This window comes from Panicum virgatum, chromosome 4N, assembly GCF_016808335.1.
Source record: "Panicum virgatum strain AP13 chromosome 4N, P.virgatum_v5, whole genome shotgun sequence".
Lineage (NCBI taxonomy): Eukaryota > Viridiplantae > Streptophyta > Magnoliopsida > Poales > Poaceae > Panicum > Panicum virgatum.
In genome coordinates, this window is record NC_053148.1 from 42,577,408 (window position 1) to 42,600,103 (window position 22,696).

The 22,696-nt window shown below is 44.5% G+C and overlaps 3 protein-coding genes across 3 annotated transcripts; 2 read left to right on the forward strand and 1 right to left on the reverse strand.

The window, feature by feature from the left end:
• Positions 1 to 224: 224 nt before the first annotated feature.
• LOC120671262 (E3 ubiquitin-protein ligase KEG-like) lies at positions 225 to 3,672 on the forward strand. Its single transcript, XM_039951550.1, has 5 exons — positions 225 to 401; positions 815 to 1,182; positions 1,292 to 1,383; positions 1,746 to 2,219; positions 2,481 to 3,672. The coding sequence occupies exons 2-5, from the start codon at positions 817 to 819 to the stop codon at positions 3,439 to 3,441; spliced, it is 1,893 nt and encodes a 630-aa protein (XP_039807484.1). The 5' UTR covers positions 225 to 401; positions 815 to 816; the 3' UTR covers positions 3,442 to 3,672.
• Positions 3,673 to 4,105: 433 nt separating this feature from the next.
• On the reverse strand, positions 4,106 to 7,315 carry LOC120671263 (elongator complex protein 4-like). The gene is made up of 8 exons (XM_039951551.1): positions 7,168 to 7,315; positions 6,161 to 6,414; positions 5,997 to 6,072; positions 5,303 to 5,459; positions 5,043 to 5,121; positions 4,746 to 4,905; positions 4,575 to 4,666; positions 4,106 to 4,500 (listed from the first exon to the last, which is right to left on the reverse strand). The coding sequence occupies exons 1-8, from the start codon at positions 7,313 to 7,315 to the stop codon at positions 4,336 to 4,338; spliced, it is 1,131 nt and encodes a 376-aa protein (XP_039807485.1). The 3' UTR covers positions 4,106 to 4,335.
• Positions 7,316 to 9,662: 2,347 nt separating this feature from the next.
• Positions 9,663 to 12,024, forward strand: LOC120668972 (zealexin A1 synthase-like). Its single transcript, XM_039948797.1, has 2 exons — positions 9,663 to 10,767; positions 10,902 to 12,024. Exons 1-2 carry the CDS (start codon positions 9,874 to 9,876, stop codon positions 11,538 to 11,540), a joined length of 1,533 nt encoding a protein of 510 aa, XP_039804731.1. The 5' UTR covers positions 9,663 to 9,873; the 3' UTR covers positions 11,541 to 12,024.
• Positions 12,025 to 22,696: the final 10,672 nt, after the last annotated feature.

Below are 22,696 nucleotides of genomic sequence, written 5' to 3' on the forward strand. Positions count from 1 at the left end.
TCACTATTTGGTTGGATACCAAAATTTGCTCACCTCTCACATTTACTTTACCAAAATGTGGGTATATTTTTTGCCCAACATTTGGATAGCCAAAACTTTGACATGCCAAAATTTTGGTAGCAATCCAAGCAGACTCTAAATTACTTGTCAATTTATAATTTTATTCCAATCAAAATTTTCTACTTTAATTTATATTAAAACCGCTGTGGGTAAAATATATAGGAAAAAGAAAACCCTCATTCAGGGCCTCAAGTTCATCTCTTCCTCTTCCTCTTCCTCTCCCTTCTCTCGGACTCTCTCCTCCCTTCTCTTCCTTCCCTGTCGGCGGCGACTGGGCGATAGGCGGCGCCATTTGTCCTGTCTCCGCCGAGCCCTTTGCCGGCGACGAGCGCATCCTCCAGGTATGCCGGCCGGCCCCTTCTCTTTCCTTCTGCTGTGCCAGACGGAGCACTCCAAACCCTAACAAAACTATCTGTATTCGGATCTGAATCCAGTTACAATATCTTACCTACTAACTTCGATTTCGTTTGCAAGAATTATCGGGTGTTCATGTGTACACGCATGTCCTATGCTGGGTCCGCCCCTGGTTGGGAGCCTTTACTTTCTGCTTGCTTACGGTGCAAGTTCAACTGGACAACTGCAATTAGCAGCAAACGGCGGCTCTTCTCTGTTTAGCAGCGCCACTGAAATTCGGAGCAAGAAAATCTCGGCGATTAGATAGAACACCATAAGCGTGGCTAGAACACTATGAAGTGTTGAGACTTTCCTGCTCAAAAAATTATTGGGGTTTGTAATGGTGAAATTTGCTCTGCAGGAATGGCAGGTCAAGACTCCGACTCCCAACCCACTGATGCATTTGAGTACATGCTGCTTGAGAAGGACCCTGATCTCTACCGGATGGTCTTCTCTGGTCCAAGCCAAATAAGCCCGTGGATTGACCCAAATGTGCTGAACCTGAAGCACAGGATTGGAAGAGGCCCATTTGGGGATGTCTGGATAGCAACTCACCATCAGAGGACGGAGGATTACGACCGGTACCATGAGGTCGCGGTGAAGATGCTGCATCCAATTAAAGAGGACCAGCTGCAGCTCTTCTCAGTGAGGTTTGATGAAATCTTCAGCAAATGCCAGGGTCTCGGTAATGTTTGCTTCCTGCATGGCATCTCCACACAGAATGGAAGGGTATGTTGGTTGCAGTGTGCTGATCTGTATTGACTGCTATACAGTCTCACTATTGTTGCCTTGGTAATGAAGTTTAATTCTCAGCTTATTTGGCTTCTTGGGTTTTCAGATTTGTATAGCAATGAAATTTTATGAAGGATCCGTCGGAGACAAGATGGCCCGGCTCAAAGGTGGACGGCTCTCTTTGTCAGATGTTTTAAGGTGCGGTGGAAAAGCCCAATGATTAATTTACGCATCCAGTACACCATGAGCCATCTATATGTAGAATATAAAACCTTTAGACTTGAGCGAATAGTTTCTATAAGGCACCAATAATTGTATTATAGAGTTTAGAAATTTGTTATAAAAATCATCTGGGGCATAAATCTGTTGGTTGATGGCTAGAAGCGAAGGAGCAGCATGGCATCTGCTCTTTACTGTCACACTGCAATTGTAGGGGATCTAAAATCTTATGTGCAGGCTTACTGTCAGTTATCCTTTCACATTGTACTATAACTTCAGTGTATTTTTTTTGTACGGCTATTTCCTTGAATATATTTTCTAATGAATTTTTAAATTTGCAGATATGGGGCTGATTTGGCACGTGGAGTATTGGATCTACACAACAGGGGAATATTGATCCTAAATCTTAAACCTTGCAATTTTCTCATAGATGAACATGACCGTGCTGTGCTTGGGGATTTTGGAATCCCGTCCCTGCTGTTCGGACTTTCGCTGCCTCGTCCTGACCTTATCCAAAGGCTTGGGACTCCAAATTATATGGCTCCAGAACAATGGCAACCAAACATCAGAGGTCCGATTAGCTATGAGACTGATTCATGGGGTTTTGCCTGCAGCATCCTTGAGATGTTGAGTGGCATTCAGCCATGGCGTGGAAAATCACCAGATGAGATTTATCAGTTGGTTGTCCTCAAGAAAGAAAAACCAATATTCCCATACAGTCTGCCTCCAGGCGTTGAATCTGTGCTTTCTGGATGCTTTGAGTATGACTTTAGAAACCGTCCCTCGATGAAAGATATTTTGCATGCGTTTGAGAGGTAACATGCCAAACATCATGGTTTCACATTATCAGCGTCATGCAGGTTGTTTGAATTTCAACTAGATGAGTTATTTCAGCCTGGTTTATTGTAAGATTAGCTTCTGAGATATCTAAGACTGCTAAGTTCTATCGTAGTATTGTCTATCTTTGGTCAATATCAATTATCATAGCCCCCCCCCCCCCCCCCCTCCTATTTTCTTTTGATCAAAATGTTGGAGCCCCAGTTGACCTAACTTATTTTCTATTTTTCATTGCTTAGTGCTAAAGATGCTGATCATGACAACACTGTCTGGGACAATTCTGAAAATGTAACAGTGGAGAGGCCAACCATGGCAAATCACACCAATTGGTTGCTCTTCAAGGACAAGCTGCAAGTGGGAGATAAGGTCCGCTCAAGAAAGCTTAAAAGCTCATGTAGTCCTGAAACTATGGAAATCCCTGATGGAACCATAGTTGGCATGGAGGATGATGGGGAACGTGATGGTTTCATTCTTGTACGAGTCCATGGGTTACACGACCCTTTGAAGGTTCGCTGCTCAGCTGTGGAGAGGGTAACATATGGTTTTGCTGCTGGAGACTGGGTACGCCTGAGGGAGGAGGACAAGAAGCGTTCTCAGGTTGGTATTCTTCATAGCATTGACCGTGATGGTACAGTGACTGTTGGCCTGATAGGAATGGACACCCTTTGGAAAGGTAATTATTCAGATCTCCAAATGGCTGAAGCCTACTGTGTAGGTCAGTTTGTGAGGCTGAAAGCCAACATTTCAAGCCCAAGGTTCGAATGGCAGCGAAAAAGGGGCGGAGGATTAGCTACCGGTCGAATTACACATATACATCCGAATGGGTGCCTTGTTGTGAAATTCCCTGGCAAATTTAGCCTTGGTGAAGTATGCAGTTGCTTGGCAGATCCCTCTGAGGTTGAGGTGGTGAGCTTTGACAAATGTGAGGGAATTGCGAAGAAGTATGAGCATCTGGAAGACTTCCATTGGGCAGTGAGGCCCCTGTTTATCGCTATTGGTTTCTTCACCGCGCTCAAGCTGGGTGTGTTTGTTGGGAATAGCATTGTGAGGCCAAGGAGTCGGAAGGTTGCGAGCATCTCTGATCAGGGTGATGATTACCAGCAACAACAGCAGGTAGTGCAAAACAATGCCAATGCAGCATGGCTTCCTTCACCAGTTGCAAACATGCTTTTCGGAGAAGGTGTTGCATCTTCTGGATGAGAACCATAAGATCAATGTAAAGATGGGGATATCCTGAAAATAACATGGGGAATCCTGGATCATGTACCGCTTCAACCAATCCTAGTTGTGCATATTTAGGCCTGGAATGTTTTATCTAAACATATGTAAATATCTCTACTGCAACTCTGCATCTTGGATTCTGTACATCTACTCCACAATCATCTCTAGATGTCTTAAACATACAATTATATGAATCTAGAGTTCCAATTTGGTCGACTGTTTATGCCATCTAGGGGTGTTAATTGGTGACCTTTAGGTGCACCTCCAACCCTCTTTAGTTCAAAGTTTTATACTATTTTTTCAAAATGTGAATTCATTTTGAAGTAGTACAAAATTTTGAACTAAAGAGGATTGGAGGCGCACCCAAGGGTCACTTAACACCCCTAATGCCATCCTAGGCACGTGCTGTGTCTTGGTATCTCATGTTTCCGTGCTTATGTATGAAAGCCTGAAACTGCCATTTGCATTTGGCATTACATAGCAAATTTGTTGCAGTCGGCCGTAGCTCCTTCCCGGAGTTTCCTCTTCATGAAGACCACTAATTCTTCAACTGCATCAGCACGCTATCACATTACGCAAATATCATCGTTCGAGACAGACATGTGCAAATTTAAAATTCAGTAACGTGCTGAGACAAGTCGACTAACTTGGAAAGTTACCTTCCATCAGGGGAGAGTAATATACAAGTTTAGCCTGTTCGAATGCTATTGAAAGTGGTGTACAACAAGCTGATAGATACAGTAACGGGTGAACCATCAAACTGCCTCCTATCTAAAACCTGAGCCTCCTAAGGTTGCATTTTACCCAGAGTAACAAGTACACAACACTGCCGAGCTCCTCTTCGTAGAACCGGCCATACCATCGGAATCCAAACTAGAAATCGAGTTGTGGACCTTGTGACGACGAGCAACTGCCTGATGCAGCAGCAGAAGGCCCACTTGACCCGTCCACTGGAGCCTGATTCAACCGTTCTAGCACCAGCGACCTCCTCTTTCGCAGCTTCAGAGAAAGTGTGGACGCCTCTAAGATCACAGGGACCTGCTTGTCAACATAAAAGTCGTTAAACAAACAAGCACAAAGTTTATTTTATAGCAGTTGTAAGACTTCACTACCTGGCTATTAGCTTGCGCCACCTTGTGGACGTGCAAAAAACCAACCATATCTTGGTATCCTGTGAGGAGTTTTGCCAAGTCGTTGTCCTCATCTGTAACCATGTAAACAGGCTATTAAAAGTCAGGATAAATTAGATGATAGAAATGGTTATAAAAAAGGGTCAAGCTTGCCTGGAATTGCTTTGATCGACAGCAGTGTATCTGCCAGGTGCTGCCATCTCTTACAGAATGAATTTGACAGAACCGTACTCGGAAATGTTATAACAGCGACTGAGTTAGATGACCGCACCATGGCCTTCACTGATCTGATAAATGAGACCATGTCCCAGTCCTGTAGTTCATAAATCAAATGACGTGCAAGTTGCAACACCATCAAAACTAGATAGAAAATAGGAAGCAAAAATAGGTTTTGAATTCTCAACAAACTGCGGTCACCAGCCAATGGATATCATTGAGCTAAATGCTTACCTTCTCAAAGTATCCACAATGCGGTGCACAGAGTGATTGTATAGCAATTCTCCCAGCAGTTAAACTTCCACCATCTTTTCTGAATGCAAAAAATGAAAGAGGTGTCCAGAATCAATACAAGGACAGGGCATGGTAGTAGAACCAAACTATCATTATTGGACAGCAGATATATTCGATGCTGATAAAAGGGCACTGCAACTATACCATGATATTCCTCAAGGAAAGCAATTTTTGAACATCGAATCACGAATTAAGCTCACCTTGGAAGCTTGGATAAGAAAGCAGAACAACGATCCTGGAGGTTGTTTAGAGTGTCTGCTTCTTGAGTGCTTACGCATTCAATATTCTGTCCATTAAGTAAATGCCTTTCCAGGGGCTTCCTCAAATCAAAATCAGTGTTAAATTCCTGCTTATTGTCTGCAATGGTACTAAATGAATCAGATTTTTCATGAACATCTTGAGGGACTAGAAGCAAAGCTTATGTTAAATAATAGTACTGGAAATTTTGCTAATAGAATCCAAATAATATATATTATGTGCCTAGTACTGTATGGTTGTCTTTAGACTATATTTTGCTGAGATGCTATCCTGTAAGCTGGTAATCCCAGCACCAGCAGATCTGAACCGTGACCTTTGTTTCTTTTGGGTTTCATCTCTAGACTACCCCAACTCGCTTGGGGAAAAAAGCCTATGTTGTTGTTGTTGTTGGGGGTAGGGGGAGGGGGATGAATAGCTGTTTGTAGTGTCAGCATCAGGTTGCAAACAATGATACTCAGGAATGAGCTGATCAAAAGGCAAAGAAATGATCAGCGTACTAGTGATGAATATTTCTCTCTCTTTTTAAATAGATTTGTATCACATCCTTGCAAGAACACCTGCAAAGTGCAAACAAAGCATGGTTCTGCAGAAAATCACAGAACAAATGGGAAATTAATAGAGGGAGCTAAGGGCCACCTTTATGTTCAGCACGAGAAGTCTTCTCATCTCCGAAGTATTTCTTGTACTGCCAAGCTATCCTCAATCCCTCATCCTGCACAATGACAAATTCAGAGCAATATAGAAAGAAGAATACTCCTCGGCAACTCCAATTATGGAATAAAATAATTCCGGAGACCTACATTTGCTTGTCCATCGCTACTTCCCCCGATCCCCATCGCTCTGTGCCGCCCATCCTCCTTTGAAGATGAAACCGGAGCAGGTAAAGTACCAAGGAACAACCGTGGCTCCTTCATAGGCCCTGCAAAGAGCAGGGGCTGCTTGTGCACAACACCCTGTGCCATGAAGCAGCGAAGAAGCAGAAGGTGATGTGGTGCATCAGTATCCTCCATGATCATTACAACTGAGCCTAGAAGGAATCCACCACCCAAAATCCCTGAAAGAGAGGGCCAAATAAATGGTGATTCAGAGACTACCAATGCGCAACATAATTTTTCTTTTTATATGAGCATCCTTTTCCTTTTCAATTTCTAAGTTCGACTCTTATGCTCTCTTCATCACGTTAAGGGTGTGTTTAGTTGGTGAAAAAGTTTGGGTTTTAGTATTGTAGCACATTTCGTTGTTATTTGACAAATAATATCCAATTATAAACTAATTAGGCTTAAAAGATTCAGCTCGTGGTAATCAGTTAAACTGTGTAATTAGTTATTTTTTTCAACTGCATTTAATGCTACATGCATATGTCTCAAGATTCGATGTGACGGATACTATGCAAAAAATTTTAGGAACTAAACAGGGCCTAACTTCCATGGAATCTTATTTCTACATATTCTGATATTCCTACCATGCTAATTCCTTCACGCATATGTTCCACTTCCACATATATCCCGGATAAAAAGCATATCTATTCTCCCATCCCAAGCCTGGAGGTCCCTTCCCAAGCCCAGAGGCAAGGCAGATTATAAAATATAAAGATGGGAACAAATTAAGCATTTTGCAAATATATGTAGGTCTCACAACATTCTAATTGGCAATGTTTCCGTCGAAACGCTCAAACATACAGCTAAAGGAACTCCCGAGCATCGTCGGTGCTAAAAGAATGAAATTTTCCTCAACGAGAAGATGTTACATATCATCCGGGAACAGAAGAGCGAGCGATGATTTCTAGTTCAAGCACGAGGACGCTTACTGTCCAGGTCGGGGATGCCGGAGGAGACGAAGGCGACGCCGTTCGGGCCAAGCTTGACGCCGGTGGCGCCGGACGAGGAGGCAGCCGGGTTGGACGTGACGCGGGAGAAGCTGCTCCGGCCGAGGGTTTGGCTACCGGCGGCGGCCATGGCGGCGGCGGCGATGATGGTTTTGTTTCTATTCCTTTTCGCCCCTGGGCCCTATTAGCGGCAGACGGACGGGTAGGGGAAGTTGCGATCAGTTTTGCAGATTAGTTTTGGGCCAAGCCCATCTCAGTTATGGGCCTATTTCCTTTTACCTGGGCCTTCTAACTGACATGTGCCGACGTGCGAAGATACAAATGAAATCAATTTATTTCTTTTTCTACTGAGTATAAATGAGTAGGCTCCTAGTTCTAACGAAAAAGAAAGATCTCAACTTCCTTCCTACCTCTGCATTCGAGTTATGAACCCAAGCTTTTCCAGCAAATACCAGGAGCGGAAATAGTAGCATTTAAGCTTAAAATAGTAGCATTTAGTATAATTTTAATCAACTTAGTATTTGTCCCTTGGTTTAACTGGGGCTGAAGAGTTTTTCTAGCTCCACCCCTGCAAACACGTTTATAATTAGCACCGAGACATATTACATATCATATGATTAAATGAATCATATTTTCGTGTGAATTTTGCTCTTCATATTTTTTTTCCCACACAGTCCTCTTTAGCCATTAGTGAAAAGAAAAACCCAGCATATAGTAATTGCTTCAGTCCAAGATTCTTGTGTCCTTGGACAATCGCAATTCGGTATCTTCTCTGCATGGAACGTGACAAAAGAAAAGGAAGTCACACCTAAGCCAATCCTAGTGCGCCGACCGTGACAGTGGTTGCTACGGCATATAGTTTAGTACACGGCCAGCACACTGTCATGCATAAACATCGCTGTGTTCGCTTGTCTGTGGCTGGTGCTGATTTGTTATGAGAGAACAGTACTGCTGACTAGTTGATAGCTGGTGGCTGGTGCTTTAGTATGTGAGAACAATACTGCTGGCTGGACAAGCCAAACAAACAGAGCGAGTGGCACATTGCTGTCGATCTCATTGTTTTGTCGTCCGAATCGGCATCTGTTTGGTGCCACATTCTTGGCGCGCCACTGCGTCCAACCCATGTCGTTTTGGGGGCTGGCAAAAGAACATCAATTACTCCACGTGTTTGCTTAGCAGGTATTTGTACGTCATCTTCTAACTGATTTGTTTATTTCATCGAATACCGTTTCGTACACGATTGCATTATTTGACTAATGAAGCTTGTCTTACTCAAGATACAAAGTCGCCGATAATATATGTGAGTATGTGACCAATTACGTGAGTAGCATGCGTGTTGTCACGACAGAAATATTTGAAAGTGCAGTGCAGTAAAGTCTCAGGTACAAAATGGAAACAAAATGAGGGAGATGCACATTCAGAGATTCGCATCTGAATGCATGCATGTCACAGCTTATTAACATAATTTTCAAATAAATTACTATAAAATTTGTACAAAGATCGTAAGTTTGCTTGACGAAATTAAATGTATTACAGCTGTGAGCATAAATGTACTGACAAAAAAAAAGCCTCTTTGATAAATTGTGTTGGGTCTTAACAGGCCCGTACATGGGTAGGCTCCCAAAGTTCACCAAATAGGGCCTCCAAATTTAAAGGCCTCAAAATTGGGTGAGACAGTAGCACATACTTAGCCGTCACCGATTAACAACAGCATGGACTCATGCTCAACCGTTAGTCAAACCTTTCCCCATCCCACCACTTGCTCTCCTCGTCTCTCCAAGTCTTTTTCTCGTCCGATTGATTACTTCCGTACAAGAACTCTTCAACTTCAACCACCATGAAAAATCATTCAGCCACTCTACTTCCCATCCTACCCCTTCCATTCCAAATTATAGGTTTTTTTTTTTGTAAATCTAGATGTATAATTTTTACTATATATTTGGAAATAATGTTTATCTAGACGCATAGCGAAAAATATACATATATATATTTGCCAAAATAATCTATAATTTAGAACGTAGGGAGTACCAATTACCCAAAAAAACCAAGGGTGCAAATAAATTAGTGACTCATAGGTGCACCTCCAACCTTTTTTAATTCAAAATTTTGTATTACTTTTTCAAACTAAGATTTTTTTGAAGTAGTACAAAATTTTGAAGTAAAGAGGGTTAGAGGTGTATCTAAGAGTCACCCATTCACACCTCTACCAAAAACGATAATGTTGGTGGCCATGGACTTAATTATCCTCTCACATCTCATATATATATTCCTTGTGTTTATTCCAAAGCTCAAATTTGGGCCGTGCTGTGATCATATCCGAGGGGTGATAATTTTGAAAGTATAATTGAAGATTTCATTTCAGTACCAATATGATCTCATGAGGCCACCAAATCTGTGATCGGTCGAGGCCGGATTTCCCTTAATATAAAAAATGAGGCCACCAAACGCATAAGCATGTGTGCAAGCCTTGTCTTTGCTCCACGGCGCATCTGCGAGTCATCCATACATTTGGGTGCTTCCCCTACAAAACGACACCGCGAGGGGCTATAATTTGGCCTCCATGCAGCAGCTGGTGGAAGACCAGTTCTCGCCATCCCAGCGACACCCAAGTTGCAAGCACAAGCATAAAGTGACAAGCCGGCAATGTCGCCATAGCTGGGCTTGGAAGCATCATTGGCGCACACACCAATGGAAGACCTCTACTACTTGTACCTCGGCTTGGCCCTGGTGTCGCTGCTCGTCGTGATCGCTCAGCGCCGGCGCGGCCCGGCGCACGGCCATGGCCCGCGGCTGCCGCCGGGGCCGTGGCAGCTGCCGATCATCGGCAGCATGCACCACCTCGCGGGCCAGCTCCCGCACCGCGCGATGCGGGACCTGGCGCGGCTCCACGGGCCGGTGATGCTGCTCCGGATCGGGGAGGTGCCCACGCTGGTGGTCTCGTCCAGGGAGGCGGCGCGCGAGGTGATGAAGACGCACGACACCGCGTTCGCGTCGCGGCCGCTGAGCGCCACCACGCGCGTGCTCACCGCCGCCGGCCGGGACATCATCTTCGCGCCCTACGGGGAGCACTGGCGCCAGCTCCGGAAGGTCGCCATCACGGAGCTCCTCAGCCCGCGGCGGGTGCTGTCGTTCCGCGCCATCCGCGAGGAGGAGGTCGGCGCGATGCTGCGCGCGTGCGCCGCCGCGGCCGCGGCCGCGGCGCCCGTCGAGCTGCGCGCGCGGCTGTCCGCGCTCGTGGCCGACGCCACGGTGCGCGCCGTGATGGGCGACCGCTGCAAGGACCGCGATGTGTTCCTGCGGGAGCTCAGCCGCTCCATCGAGCTCGCGGCGGGGTTCAACCCGGCGGACCTGTGGCCGTCCTCCCGCCTCGTCGGCTGGCTCAGCGGCGCCGTGCGGCGCGCCGAGGAGTGCCGAGACACGGTGTTCGGGATCCTCGACGGCATCATCAAGGAGCACCTGGAGGTCATTGACAGCAGCGGCGGCGGCGAGGCCGATGATCTCCTCGATGTGTTGCTCAAGATACAGAAGGATGGCAGCCTCCAAATCCCGCTCGACATGGACGTGCTTAAAGCCGTCATCTTTGTAAGCACTCTTCGCCTACACGATCACGTGCGCCGACAAAACGCCACCCATGGCCGTGATCTTCCCCGGCGCGACGTGTCGTGTACGCAGTGCGCATACGCGCTGACAAGCCTCTCCCGATCTCTTCTCTGCAGGACATCTTCGGCGCCGGCAGCGAGACGTCGGCGACGACGCTGGAGTGGGCCATGGCGGAGCTCGTCCGGAACCCCAAGGCGATGCGGCGGGCGACGGCGGAGGTGCGCGGGGCCTTCGGCGCGCGCGGCGCGGTAGCGGAGCACGCGCTCGGCGAGCTCCGGTACCTGCACCTCGTCATCCGGGAGACGTTCCGGCTGCACACGCCGCTGCCGCTGCTGCTCCCGCGGCAGTGCCAGGAGCCCCGCCGCGTGCTCGGCTACGACGTGCCCCCGGGCGCCACCGTGCTGGTGAACGTCTGGGCGCTGGGCCGCGACGAGCGGTACTGGCCCGGCGACCCCGAGGCGTTCCGGCCGGAGCGCTTCGAGGCCGAGGCCGCCGGGGTGGAGTTCAAGGGCGCCGACTTCGAGCTCCTGCCCTTCGGCGCCGGGCGGAGGATGTGCCCCGGGATGTCGTTCGGGCTCGCCAACGTCGAGCTCGCGCTCGCCAGCCTGCTGTTCCACTTCGACTGGGAGGCGCCCGGCGTGGCCGACCCCGCGGAGTTCGACATGGCCGAGGCGTTCGGCATCACCGCGAGGCGGAAGGCCGACCTCCTTCTCCGCCCCGTCCTCCGCGTGCCCGTGCCCGTGCCCGGTGTCTAGTCGCCGTCGCCGGCGAGGCTGTGGATTGCTCATTGCTCGTCTCGTGTCAGTGTGTCCGTGTGCTCCTGCCGATGTTTTGGACACCGGCGGCGGCCATGGTCTGCAGGAGCAGTATCTGTTTGCCATGGGCCGGCTCCTATAATCTATCATCAGTGCAAGACCGATAGGTCCAAGCCCAACTAGATAATTAATGGGCCGATCTACTTAGATATGGGCTTTTAAATGATTGGGGCAAGCGTGGACCTCTTCCAACTCGGCGTGAAATTTGTTTCAGGCTTGGTCCGTATGGGCATCTGACAAGCACAAGCACCCCTTCTATCACATTGTTTGGCATGTCTTTTCTTTTTCTTTGTGGGCTTGTGGCCGTAGCATAAGGTTAGAGTCAGACCATTAGCCCGGGAACTCAAGTATCACTTGAGCTTTGAATCCGTGTCATGTATTAAACTCATTACAAGCATGGTGTCTAACAGAGTTCATACAGTATCAGATAGTTTTCTCCGCAGGTTCAGAGTTTCTAATACATGGCTGCAAGGACAAAAAAAAGAAAGATCGTATTCTCCCGCAGAAATCATCAAGCTACACCAAATCATCTAGGACCAGAGTTTTCCTCACAAGGCGTACCATTTTTGTGTCGTGGTAAACTGGCAGTGGGAAACGAAACGAGTGGCAACGGGATACTGACCAGAAGCAGCTCACTGATGTTCAGGCTGGTGGTACCGTGCGTCACCTACACCTTCTGCTCTCCTGTCTTGCTACCTTGATCCAACAGCGACACAGCGACTGCATCTCGCTTTCCAACAGGATCACAGAAGAGGGATGGCTTCTGACCTGACCGGTTGTTCTGTTTGCGATGCAATCCAGCAGTGAACTTTGGTCCAAACCCCTGTTTGGAGAACTAGCGTAGCGAGAGCTATTTTGAGGGCTAAAATTTTACCAAAAGAAATAGCTCTCTAACAAATTAGGTTTGAGGGGTTTGGATCCAAGAGTTATTTGATCTTTAATGCACTCTCCCAGTAAAGAGAGAGAGAGAGAAAAGTCACTTTTCCAATGAGCCCCACCTCAAATATCCCGATTAGCACCCCTTAGAGCAACTTCAGTAGGGAGAGCAAATGGTCTACCATACGAAGATTTAGTCGGTGGACATTAAAAATCAATATCCAGCAGGGGAAGCAAATGGACTGCCATTTTAGTAGGGCTTCCAAATTTCTTACCCCACACCCCCAATTTGGTGGCCCACTATTTGGACTGCCAACTGTGGGCCCCACTGTTTTTTTTTTCATTTCCTTTTGCCCGATAGCTGGTGCCCGATCCCGATCCGATCGAGCGGCCAGCGACCGGGGAGCTTCGGCTCCTCCGACGCCACGCCGCCGGCCGCACTCCGCCTCCTCGCCATCCCCGCTACGGCCAATTTGAGGCGGACTGTCCACATCAATCACTCTCAAATCCGCGCTCCCTTTTTCCCTCCGTGAAAAATCTGATCCCCGCTCTCCACCATGACCACCAAACCACGAGATCCGCCGCTGCATTGGCCGCGGCCTGTTCGCATTCCAAGAATCTTGATCCGAGTAGCCGCGCATGCGGATCTAGCTCCACCAGGAACATCCACGACAGGATCATCAGGCCACACAGCGAGAGCTCCCCGGCGGCGCGGCCTCCCGAAGAGGAGCCGGAGCCGGCGTTCTTGGCCTCGAAGAAGAGGTAGGACATGACGGGGAGCAAGAGCGAGAGCACCGAGGAGAGGAAGAGGCGGACCTTGGGGTCGAGGGTGGCGCTGACACCGGAGATGACAGGTGGGGCCCAGTTGTTAGGTTAAAAAATAGAAGCCTCTTTACTTAGCTCTGCTGGAGTGGAGACTCATGTTTGGGTGAATAAAATTTAGAAGTGGGCTTCTAAATGAGCATTTGCTCACCCAAATTTAGCAGCACAACTGGAGTTGCTATTAGATCATTAGCCCGGGAACTCAAATATCACTTGAGCTTTGAATTCATGTCATGTATTGAACTCATTCCAAACAAAGCGAGCGGGCGCCGCGACTATATGTCGCAAGCGCAACACTGTCGCCTGAACAGGCTTGTCGGGATGATTTCGTCCTAATAATGAAGATTTCAGCCTAAGAGAGTAGAAAGATGATAGCCCATGAGAAGCAAGGTCATACATGCTCAATCTCTTAATCCAACTTAAAGACATGCAATCTAGTTAGCACAACTCACAAAAAGTGTTGAGCAGAGCTTGCTGGTGTACAAAATAGGTTCAAGAAGCTCAAAGATACCAGGGAACTAGCAGCCCACAAAAGAGAGGGCCAAGGGTTATACCTCACTCCTAAACAAGTCCTCCAGACCGGTTAACCAGTCCCCCTAACCAGTCAGACCAGTCTAGGTCAATGAAATTTCGAGACCCAAGTTAAAGAGCTTCATTTGATCCTCCAAGTCAAGACTTGATCAACCAAGTGGATCAGAGTTACTTCACAGGATTTCTCTCAAACTTTTCACATGGGTGACCTATGAGCACTTTTGACCATTGTCAATCAACTAATGTTGCATCCCTCTTGATAGAACGACATTCCTATACTCAAGATTAAATATAAACACAATTCAACCACTTGAGCTTTCAATCACTTCAATATGTGCCATACTTTTACTTTGTCAACTTTGTGAGTCCAACATTGCATTTTTTTCTCTTGAGCAAATCTATACTTGAGCTAGTGACTTAGAATTTTCATCATTCTTATAAATCCGTCCTTGAAGCTCTAAGTCTCTCCATTGTATCATCCAAAATGTATTTGATGTATTGCATGGCTTCTCCCAACAAGGCTTAGATACGATACTTTGAAAATCCCATGGATACTAGCCACTGCACCTTAGCAATTTGCACATGGTAAGCAATCGCTTCACTAAATCTTGCTTAGTCCCTCGCACTAGTCATCTCGGTTGTTTTTTTCACCACTTATCTTTACCTCATTGAGTTAAGTTTTGCACATCAACAATGAATTTCTTTTTTCACATTCAAGTCATCATGTCTTTGTCTTGCTTTCTTTGTAATTATGAACTTTTGATTCTTTAGACAAAAACTCTTCATTATGTCAATCAATAATTAGAAATCCTCATTGATCATTGCAGGAACATCTTGTTTCTGTTTTCATTCACAATATGCTTGACATTCAACAATATATCCCTTTTATTTGATTCTTTATTACATGAGCCTATGAGATCAACTCTTTTACAAATGAATCCCTACTCATGATATTATTAACAATGGCATTAGTCCTTTAATCATGTTGTCATTCAACTCATGAAAGCACATTAGGGATCTGGATGCACTTACACCTATACAATGTTCATAATGTTTAATTGTTTGTTGTACATTATTTTTTGTTCGTAAAAAAATATTTTTTCATGGTGTTAAAATATTTGTTCCCAGTATCCAAAATCAATTACTTAGTATTAGAGAAAATGTTTATAAAGTATTATGCAAATATAGGCAAGTGTGGTCGTATTTGGTAGATCATGTCATGAAAAAGATACAACCCAAATTTATATGGATGCTCGGTTTCATATTTATAGCATTTTTAGCCCTGAATCTATGTGCATGTGGGTGACATCAGCATCGTTATCCTTTTAAGCATGCGTGCACCCTTGATTAGCTAGCAACATACGCAACACAATAGGCAAACTATTTAGGGCCTGTTTGGCAGGGCTCCGGCTCCTCAAAAAATGGCTCCGGCTTTTTTTAGGGAGCGGCTTTTTTGATGGTGCTGAAGCCGTTTTGGAAAACATTTGGTAAACCTTCTCCTTCAGTTGTCATATATCCATAATACCGTTACCTTTTTATTTCCCCCTCTTTTTTCTTACCTTCCAATCTGATCTCTCCTTCTTATCCTCTTCTTCCCTCCCACTCCCGCACTGTTATCGCCATAAATTAACACGGTTAATTAATGGGTCGCAAGCGAGTTGGGCTTGAAGCAAGGATTAAAGAAGGCTTGAGAATCGGCTCCTGCGTGAGTATTTGAGCCGTGCAGGCCATGTATCTTTAGATTTAGTTCAGTTTGGATTAGAGATAGAGTCCGATTTGGACGCTTTAAGTTTAGATTGTTTCCCAAGTCTCCGGACTATAAATATGTACCCTATGATATTCGTAAAAGAAAAGAACATCATCACGTTCTGCAACAACACATTGGCGCAACGCCGCCCCTAATTCTAGGGTTTCATCCAAGTAAGCGTCATGCTGCCCTGATCGTCTTCTTGCGATCAGGGCAGCATTGTTCTTGCCTTTAATTTGGTATTACTCGTACTGAAGCGTTTTTTATGGCGAGTAATGCTAGTTATCTTGATGTTCGTAGCATGATTTTTAGTAGATCTATTATGCTTTTGTTGTTTACCATCTACGAATATCATGTTTTCTCTATGCGTTCATGGTTGATCTTAAGCTAATTCTCGTCGCAAAGAATTAGTTGCGTAGAGTTAACACCTTGCTTCTTTTCTATCTAGTAGATCCAATCTGTTATGGTTTATTCTTATTTTATAAGGATTAACTCAATATCTGCTAGGTTAGGCCTTGCAAACGAATTGGATGTTCCGGTGATGTAATAGATGCTTTGTTCTAACCTTGATAGGGATTGTTCCGGGAATCGGCTCTTGCTAGTTCTTAGGCCTTTGTTTTTTTGTTATGGTTTAGTTATCTATTATACTCTTTAGGCCTAGTTACGTGTAGGATGTTCCGATCTAGCGGTGAAGTTCTTACTGTCGTGGGTTGTATTAGCTAGGTTTAATTGAAGCAAGTTTTCATAGTTATTTACTTTATCCACTGATATCTGGATACACAGATCAGATCTGACACCGGGACTTGATCGGTTCTTTGAAAGCCGATGCAAGAGTCGTCCCGGGGAGCCGACCACGGCTCGGACTAATATTTACACATATTTGTGCATGCAAACAAATCGTGTTGCCTGTCGCTACTCATCGGTGAGTTTTGACGGACAACACGCACTGCCTCACTCGGTCGCCCCATCGCCACCACCGCACCGCTCTCTCTGTCACTGCCTAGCGCTTGCGCCGTCGTCATCCCCCTACCTCGTGCTTCCACTGCTGGGCGCTGCAGCCGCCCTTGCCTAGTGCTCCCACGACTCTCGCGTTGGTCGATTCCTCCGCTCCTGCTGCGCCTCGCGTTGTCCCCTCTGTACCCATTGGCCCCCGCACTTGCCACCATCCACCTCCTCCACGCCTGCCTCTCCACCTCTGTGCTCATTGCTGGCCGCCTTCGCCTCCATTCGCGCCACTCTCAGACGTCAAAGGTGGCCCGCGAGATGGAGGAGTATGAGGAGCCGCGCGGAGCCACGTTTTGTGACTCCTCCTTTTGCGTGGAAGCCGCAAGGGGCTTCGGGTGCGGCTCCTGGCCTAGAGCTGCTGGATTAAGCACCTTTTGGCATGGTTCCGGCCTGATCCTAGTGTTGGGCTCTGATCACTTGAACTACGCTTGACTCCAACTGCCAGCAGGATGACCGGTCACCTTCTCCTTGTGCTTGTGCAGTTGTGCTCTGACCTTGTTCTAGTGTTGGCGTGTAGCCTTTGGACCAAAGCAAATGAGATCCGTAGACGTTTTTTTTAATAATCTGTATCTGTATTTCAAGTATGGGAAACGTACAAGTGATTCAGAAACATACGAATAAGGATACAGAGATAGCTGTAGCTGCCAAATTACACAAAGGACTCTAAGAAAAGGGGGGGAAATACATTCAGATCCCTAGAACCTTTGCGATCCGACGACGCCCGAAATCCCCTTCCCTGGCTGATGCCACCGATCAGGGTAGGCATTCGGTTTCTTGGTTCGGTTTCTCAGTTTTTGAAGAAATTCGATTCCTAAGAGATATAGGAATCAGTCGGTTCCCAGAAATTTTAGGAACTAAGCACTTCGGTTCTTGGTTATTTTGGTTCGTTTCGGTTTTAACCGAATAATCGAAATTTGTTAGCAGAAGCTAAGATAATAAAAATATACATATTCTATGGTAAATTTAAACAATACTTTCTCTATTTTAAAAAAATAATTAAGTAAGAAACAATAATGATATAATAAGAGAAATACATAACAATCGAAAAATGGCATATCACAAATTATCTAAATATACTTTTATAAAAATAAAATATTTATGTAATTCGGTTCTTTCGATTAATTCGGTTAACTGAGAGTAGAAATCGAATATTTTTTAATTATTTTGGTTCCAAGATTTCTAAAATTGAATAAGGAACCGATTTTTTGTTTCAATTATTTCAATTTGGGTTCCAATTAATTCGGTTCGATTTTTATTCTTGATTAACTATGGCAACCTGAGCAGACACCGAGCGCAATCCCGAGCTAGAAGAGCCCCATCGCGCACTGGTATGAGAGTAGTCGAAGTAGACGCCCGTCGTGAAGCACGGGATGGTGCCATCAGCCGTCCATCAACAAGCTCAGCTCTTGGACCACCACTCGCTGTCGACGACCATCGCCATCGAGTGAAGCCCGAAACCCGCAGCCTGCTCTGCAGGCAGACTTGAAGTCAAAGGCCGGCGACGCCGCCGTCCAGACTCCAGATCCGTAGACGATTTGACTCGGCTGCAGAGCAGAGATACGCAGTCAGTACTCAGCAGTCGGCTTCTCCAGCAGCGGCGGACTGCACAAGACTGCACGCGTGCATTTCCTTCCCGACAAGACTGCCCAGAGCATTCGTAGGCGCCCTGTCAGCGCTGTGACGCCTCCAGAGTTCATACAGGATTAGAGAGTTTCTCCAGAGTTCATACAGGATTAGAGAGTTTTCTCCATGGGATCAGAGTTTCCAATACTCCTAGATGGATGCAAGGACAAAAAAGAAATATTATATTATCCCGAAGAAATCATCAAGCTACACCAAATCATCTAGGATCAGAGTTTTCCCAAGAAGGCGTACGTAGGAGTATTATCTTTGGGCGTGTTTAGTTCACGAAATTTTTTAGATTCGACTACTATAACACTTTATTTTTATTTGATAATTAATATTCATTATAGATTAATTAGGCTCAAAAGATTCATCTCATTATTTACAGCTAAATTGGGTAATTAGTTATTTTTTAAAACTATATTTAATACTCTATGCATGTGTCTAAAAATTCGATGTGTCGTGATAAACTGGTAGTGGAAATGAAACGAGAGTGGCAACGCGAGATGTGTTTAGTTTATTTTGGATTTTGGATTATTGGACTTTTGAAAGTGAATCTTTCATATTTGAAGTATTAAATATAGATTAATCACAAAATTAATTATAAATCTCGTCTGTAAACTACGATACGAATCTAATGAGCCTAATTAATCTATTATTAGAGCATGTTAGATTTACTATAGCAATTTAATGTCTAATCACGACCTAATTAGACTCATTAGATTCGTCTCGTGATTTACAGTCTATTTGTGTAATGCGATTTATTTTTTAACTATATTTAATATATCATACAGATGATTTACAAAAATTTTAGATTTTAGAATTTTGGATGTAAACAGGTCACTAATGTTCAGGCTGGTGGTACTACCGTGCGTCACCTACACCTTCTGCTCTCCTGTCTTCTACCTTTGATCCGTCAACCGAGACCGCGATTGCATCTCGCTTTTCGCCTTTTCCTGTGACGCAACAGGGATGGCTCTCCGACCTGATCTGACCTGACCAAACCGGTTGTGTGAACTCTGCTGCTCACAATATTCATACATACATGTCAGCTTGCGCTAAAAAAACGTCGATGTAGAAGTGCTAAATAAAATTTATTTATAAATCTTTTTTTACAGATGAGTGTAATTTTACGTACTAAATCTAATGATAATAATTAATTCATAATTGGCTACAATAATGCTATAGTAATCATTCTCTAATTATGCAGTCAAAGACCTCATTAGATTCTTATCGCGAAATAGCACAGGAATTGTGGAGTTAATTTTGCAAACTGATTTTATTTAATACCTCTAATTAATAGTCAAAATTTACTACAATAGCTTGTGCTACTTAGGCTGTATTTAAATCCCAAAAACGCAAAATGCAAAATTTTTGTAAATCACTTGTATGGTGAGTCAAAAAAATAAATCGCATTACACAAATAGACTGTAAATTGCGAGACGAATCTAATGAGCCTAATTAGATACTAAATTGCTACAGTAAAGCTACAGTAACATGCTCTAAAGATCCTCTCATTAGGCTCATTAGATTCGTCCGTAGTTTACAGACGAGATCTGTAATTAGTTTTGTGATTAGTCTAAATTTAGTACTTCAAATATTAAAGATTTTTTTAAAAAAAACATAAAAATGCAAAATATAAAGTGAACTAAACACAACCTTTAACCAAACAGAACCTCAGTTCAGTTGAGACAATAGCGCACCGTACCGGTACCCCGAAGCAGCGTTTGGGTTCCAGCAGGGCCTTTCTTCGGCTGCCGTGCCGTGCATAGACCCAGGACCAGGAGAGAAGGTTTGAACCAGTGATCTCCATGCACTAGGGAAGCTTGACCCTGTTTGGTTTGGAGCAGTGCTATTAGCACGAAAAAAAATTTATATGCATGAAGTACTAAATGAAATTTATTTATAAATTTTTTTCACATATGGACATAACTTTTCACGACGAATCTAATGATCTTAATTAATTCACGATTAGCTACAGTAGAGCTACGGTAAAAAAGGCTCATTAGATTCGTCTCGTGAAGTATCATAGAGTTTTGAAGTTGATTTTGTAAATTACTTTGATTTAATACACTTAATTAGTGGTCAAAATAAGCTACAATAAATTATGCTACTTATGCTACTTGAAATCAAACAGGGCTCTTGTCGTCACGCGGCTCACTTTCAACTTTCAGCGTCGGCCTTGCCATCGCGGTCACGGTTCACGGGTTGAGGGTTCAGGGAGAGAGGTCATCTTCTGGTCATGTACTCGTGCCAGGAGCCTAATTGCCTCGCTAGGGCATCTGCATCTGCGCCTGACCTGCTGTCTGAGCCCGAGGAGGTGGGCAAACTTTGCATTGGCCGTGTTTGGTTACGTGTGATTTTTTTCGCGCACATTTTTCGAGAAGAGAATCTCGTACGCATGGAGTATTAAATGAAGTCTATTTGCAAAACCTTTTCAGGGATAGTATTAAATGAAGTCTATTTGCAAAACCTTTTCAGGGATGGGTGTAACTTTTCGAGACGAATCTAATGGTGGTAATTAAGTGATGATTTGCTACATTAATACTACAGTAACCATTCTCTAATCGCGCGGTCAAAGTCCTCATTAGATTCGTCTCGCGATTTACACGGGGGTTGTGGAGGTGGTTTTGTAATTAGACTTCGTTTACTACTCTAAATTTTTAGTCAAAGTTGCTACAGTATTTTCATGGTTGCGTGTCTTGCGTGTTGGTTATAGCAAGCAAATGAGGAATTCCATTTCTATCTTTTAAGTTTTAACCACTAGTGAGACGCCGGTGCATTAGCCTGTGGTAGATGTTCGTCGTCGTACCTATACCTTAGCATTGGCCTACTTAGAGCCTGTTTGGCAGGGCTCCGGCTCTTTCAAAAACAGCTCCGGCTCCGGCTCATCAGATGGAGCGGCTTCTCTGGTGGAGTTGGAGCCGTTTTAGAAAATGTTTGGCAAAACAGCTTCACTTGTTAGATTGATGTGTAAGCCGCGTGAAGCCACGATTTTATGGCTTCACCTTGCCTGTGTAAGCCGCCGATAGCTTCAGGACCGGCTTCACACGTGAAGCCGGTTACAAAACAAACGTTTGGGAGGGCTTCACCTGGGAGCCGTTCGTGAAGCCGCTCCAGAAGCCCTCCCAAACGGGGCCTTATTCGGCACCGTGCTCTCAAAGGTATGGAACTGCATCACTGCTACTTAATTAGGGCGCGTTTAGTTTCCAAAAATTTTCACCTCGAAATTTGTGCCTCTCCTTTTGGACACGTGTATGGAATAATAAATGTAGTTAAACAATAAAATTAATTGTACAGTTTGGATGTACACGACGAGATGAATCTTTTGAGCCTAATTAGTGTATGATTAGCCATAAATACTACAATAACCCACTTGTGCTAATGATGCGGTCAAAGGCCTCAAAAGATTAGTCTCGCGATTTCCAGGTGAGTTTTGAAATTAATTTTTTAATTAGTGTCCGAAAAGTCCTTCCGACATCTGGTCAAACTGTTGATTTGACAACTAAAAATTTTTGGTTTGGGAACTAAACGCGCCCTTAGTAAGCAACTTAGAAGTTCAGGCCCTGTTTAGTTCTCACCCCATAAACTCCGTAAACGCAAAAAAGCCGTCACATCGAATGTTTCGACACATGCATGGAGTACTAAATGAAGTCTATTTACAAAACTTTTTGCATAGATGGGCTGTAAATCGCGATACGAATCTAATGAGCCTACTTAATTTATGTTTTGCAACAATGATGCTACAGTAAATATCTGCTAATTATTGATTAATCATGGATTAATTAGCATCATTAGATTCGTCTCGCGATTTACAACCCATCTGTGCAAAAAAATTTGTAAATAGATTTCATTTAGTACTTCAAATTAGCAAGATTCCAACGCAAAAACTTTTTGCGTTTCATCTAAACAGACGCTCAGGCCCTGTTTGGTTGCATAGCATGAGTAGCACGCACAATTCCCGAAAAAAGAATCTTCAATACATGAAGTCCTAAACGAAGTTTATTTGCAAAACCTTTTAATGGATTGGTGTAACTTTTCACGACGAATCTAATGACAGTAATTAATCGATGATTGGCTACAGTGATGCTACAGTAACTATCCTCTAATCGCGCGGTCAAAGGTCTCATTAGGTTCGTCTCGCGATGTAGTGAAGGGTTGTGGAGTTAATTTTGCAAATTGCCTTTATTTAATGCCCCTAATTATTGGTCAAAATTTTTGTGCTACTCATGCTAACCCAAACCAAACAGGGCCTCAGTAACAATGCACTCTTCAATCACTCGTCAATTCAGCTGGGGGCATTGGCGCATTGCTTTGGGAATTCAGGGGTGTTTAGTTGGTGAAAATTTTTAGGTTGGGTTACTGTAGTATTTTTTTTGTATATAGTAAATATTGTCCCACTGTGAATTAACTAAACTCATAAGATTTTTCTTGCAATTTTCAATTAAATTGTATAATTAGTTATTTTATTTAATTACATTTAATACTTCAT

What these genes read in the sequence shown, in the direction of transcription:
- LOC120671263 (XM_039951551.1), bottom strand. Translation starts at nt 7,315, where the DNA reads ATGGCCGCCGCCGGTAGCCAAACCCTCGGCCGGAGCAGCTTCTCCCGC. An exon ending in TTCTTATCCAAGCTTCCAAG is followed by an intron (nt 5,122 to 5,302) that starts GTGAGCTTAATT and finishes TTTTGCATTCAG; the next exon opens with AAAAGATGGTGGAAGTTTAA. An exon ending in TGGCGCAAGCTAATAGCCAG is followed by an intron (nt 4,501 to 4,574) that starts GTAGTGAAGTCT and finishes GTTGACAAGCAG; the next exon opens with GTCCCTGTGATCTTAGAGGC.
- LOC120668972 (XM_039948797.1), top strand. Translation starts at nt 9,874, where the DNA reads ATGGAAGACCTCTACTACTTGTACCTCGGCTTGGCCCTGGTGTCGCTG. An exon ending in TGCTTAAAGCCGTCATCTTT is followed by an intron (nt 10,768 to 10,901) that starts GTAAGCACTCTT and finishes TCTTCTCTGCAG; the next exon opens with GACATCTTCGGCGCCGGCAG.
- LOC120671262 (XM_039951550.1), top strand. Translation starts at nt 817, where the DNA reads ATGGCAGGTCAAGACTCCGACTCCCAACCCACTGATGCATTTGAGTAC. An exon ending in TCTCCACACAGAATGGAAGG is followed by an intron (nt 1,183 to 1,291) that starts GTATGTTGGTTG and finishes TTGGGTTTTCAG; the next exon opens with ATTTGTATAGCAATGAAATT. An exon ending in ATTTTGCATGCGTTTGAGAG is followed by an intron (nt 2,220 to 2,480) that starts GTAACATGCCAA and finishes TTCATTGCTTAG; the next exon opens with TGCTAAAGATGCTGATCATG.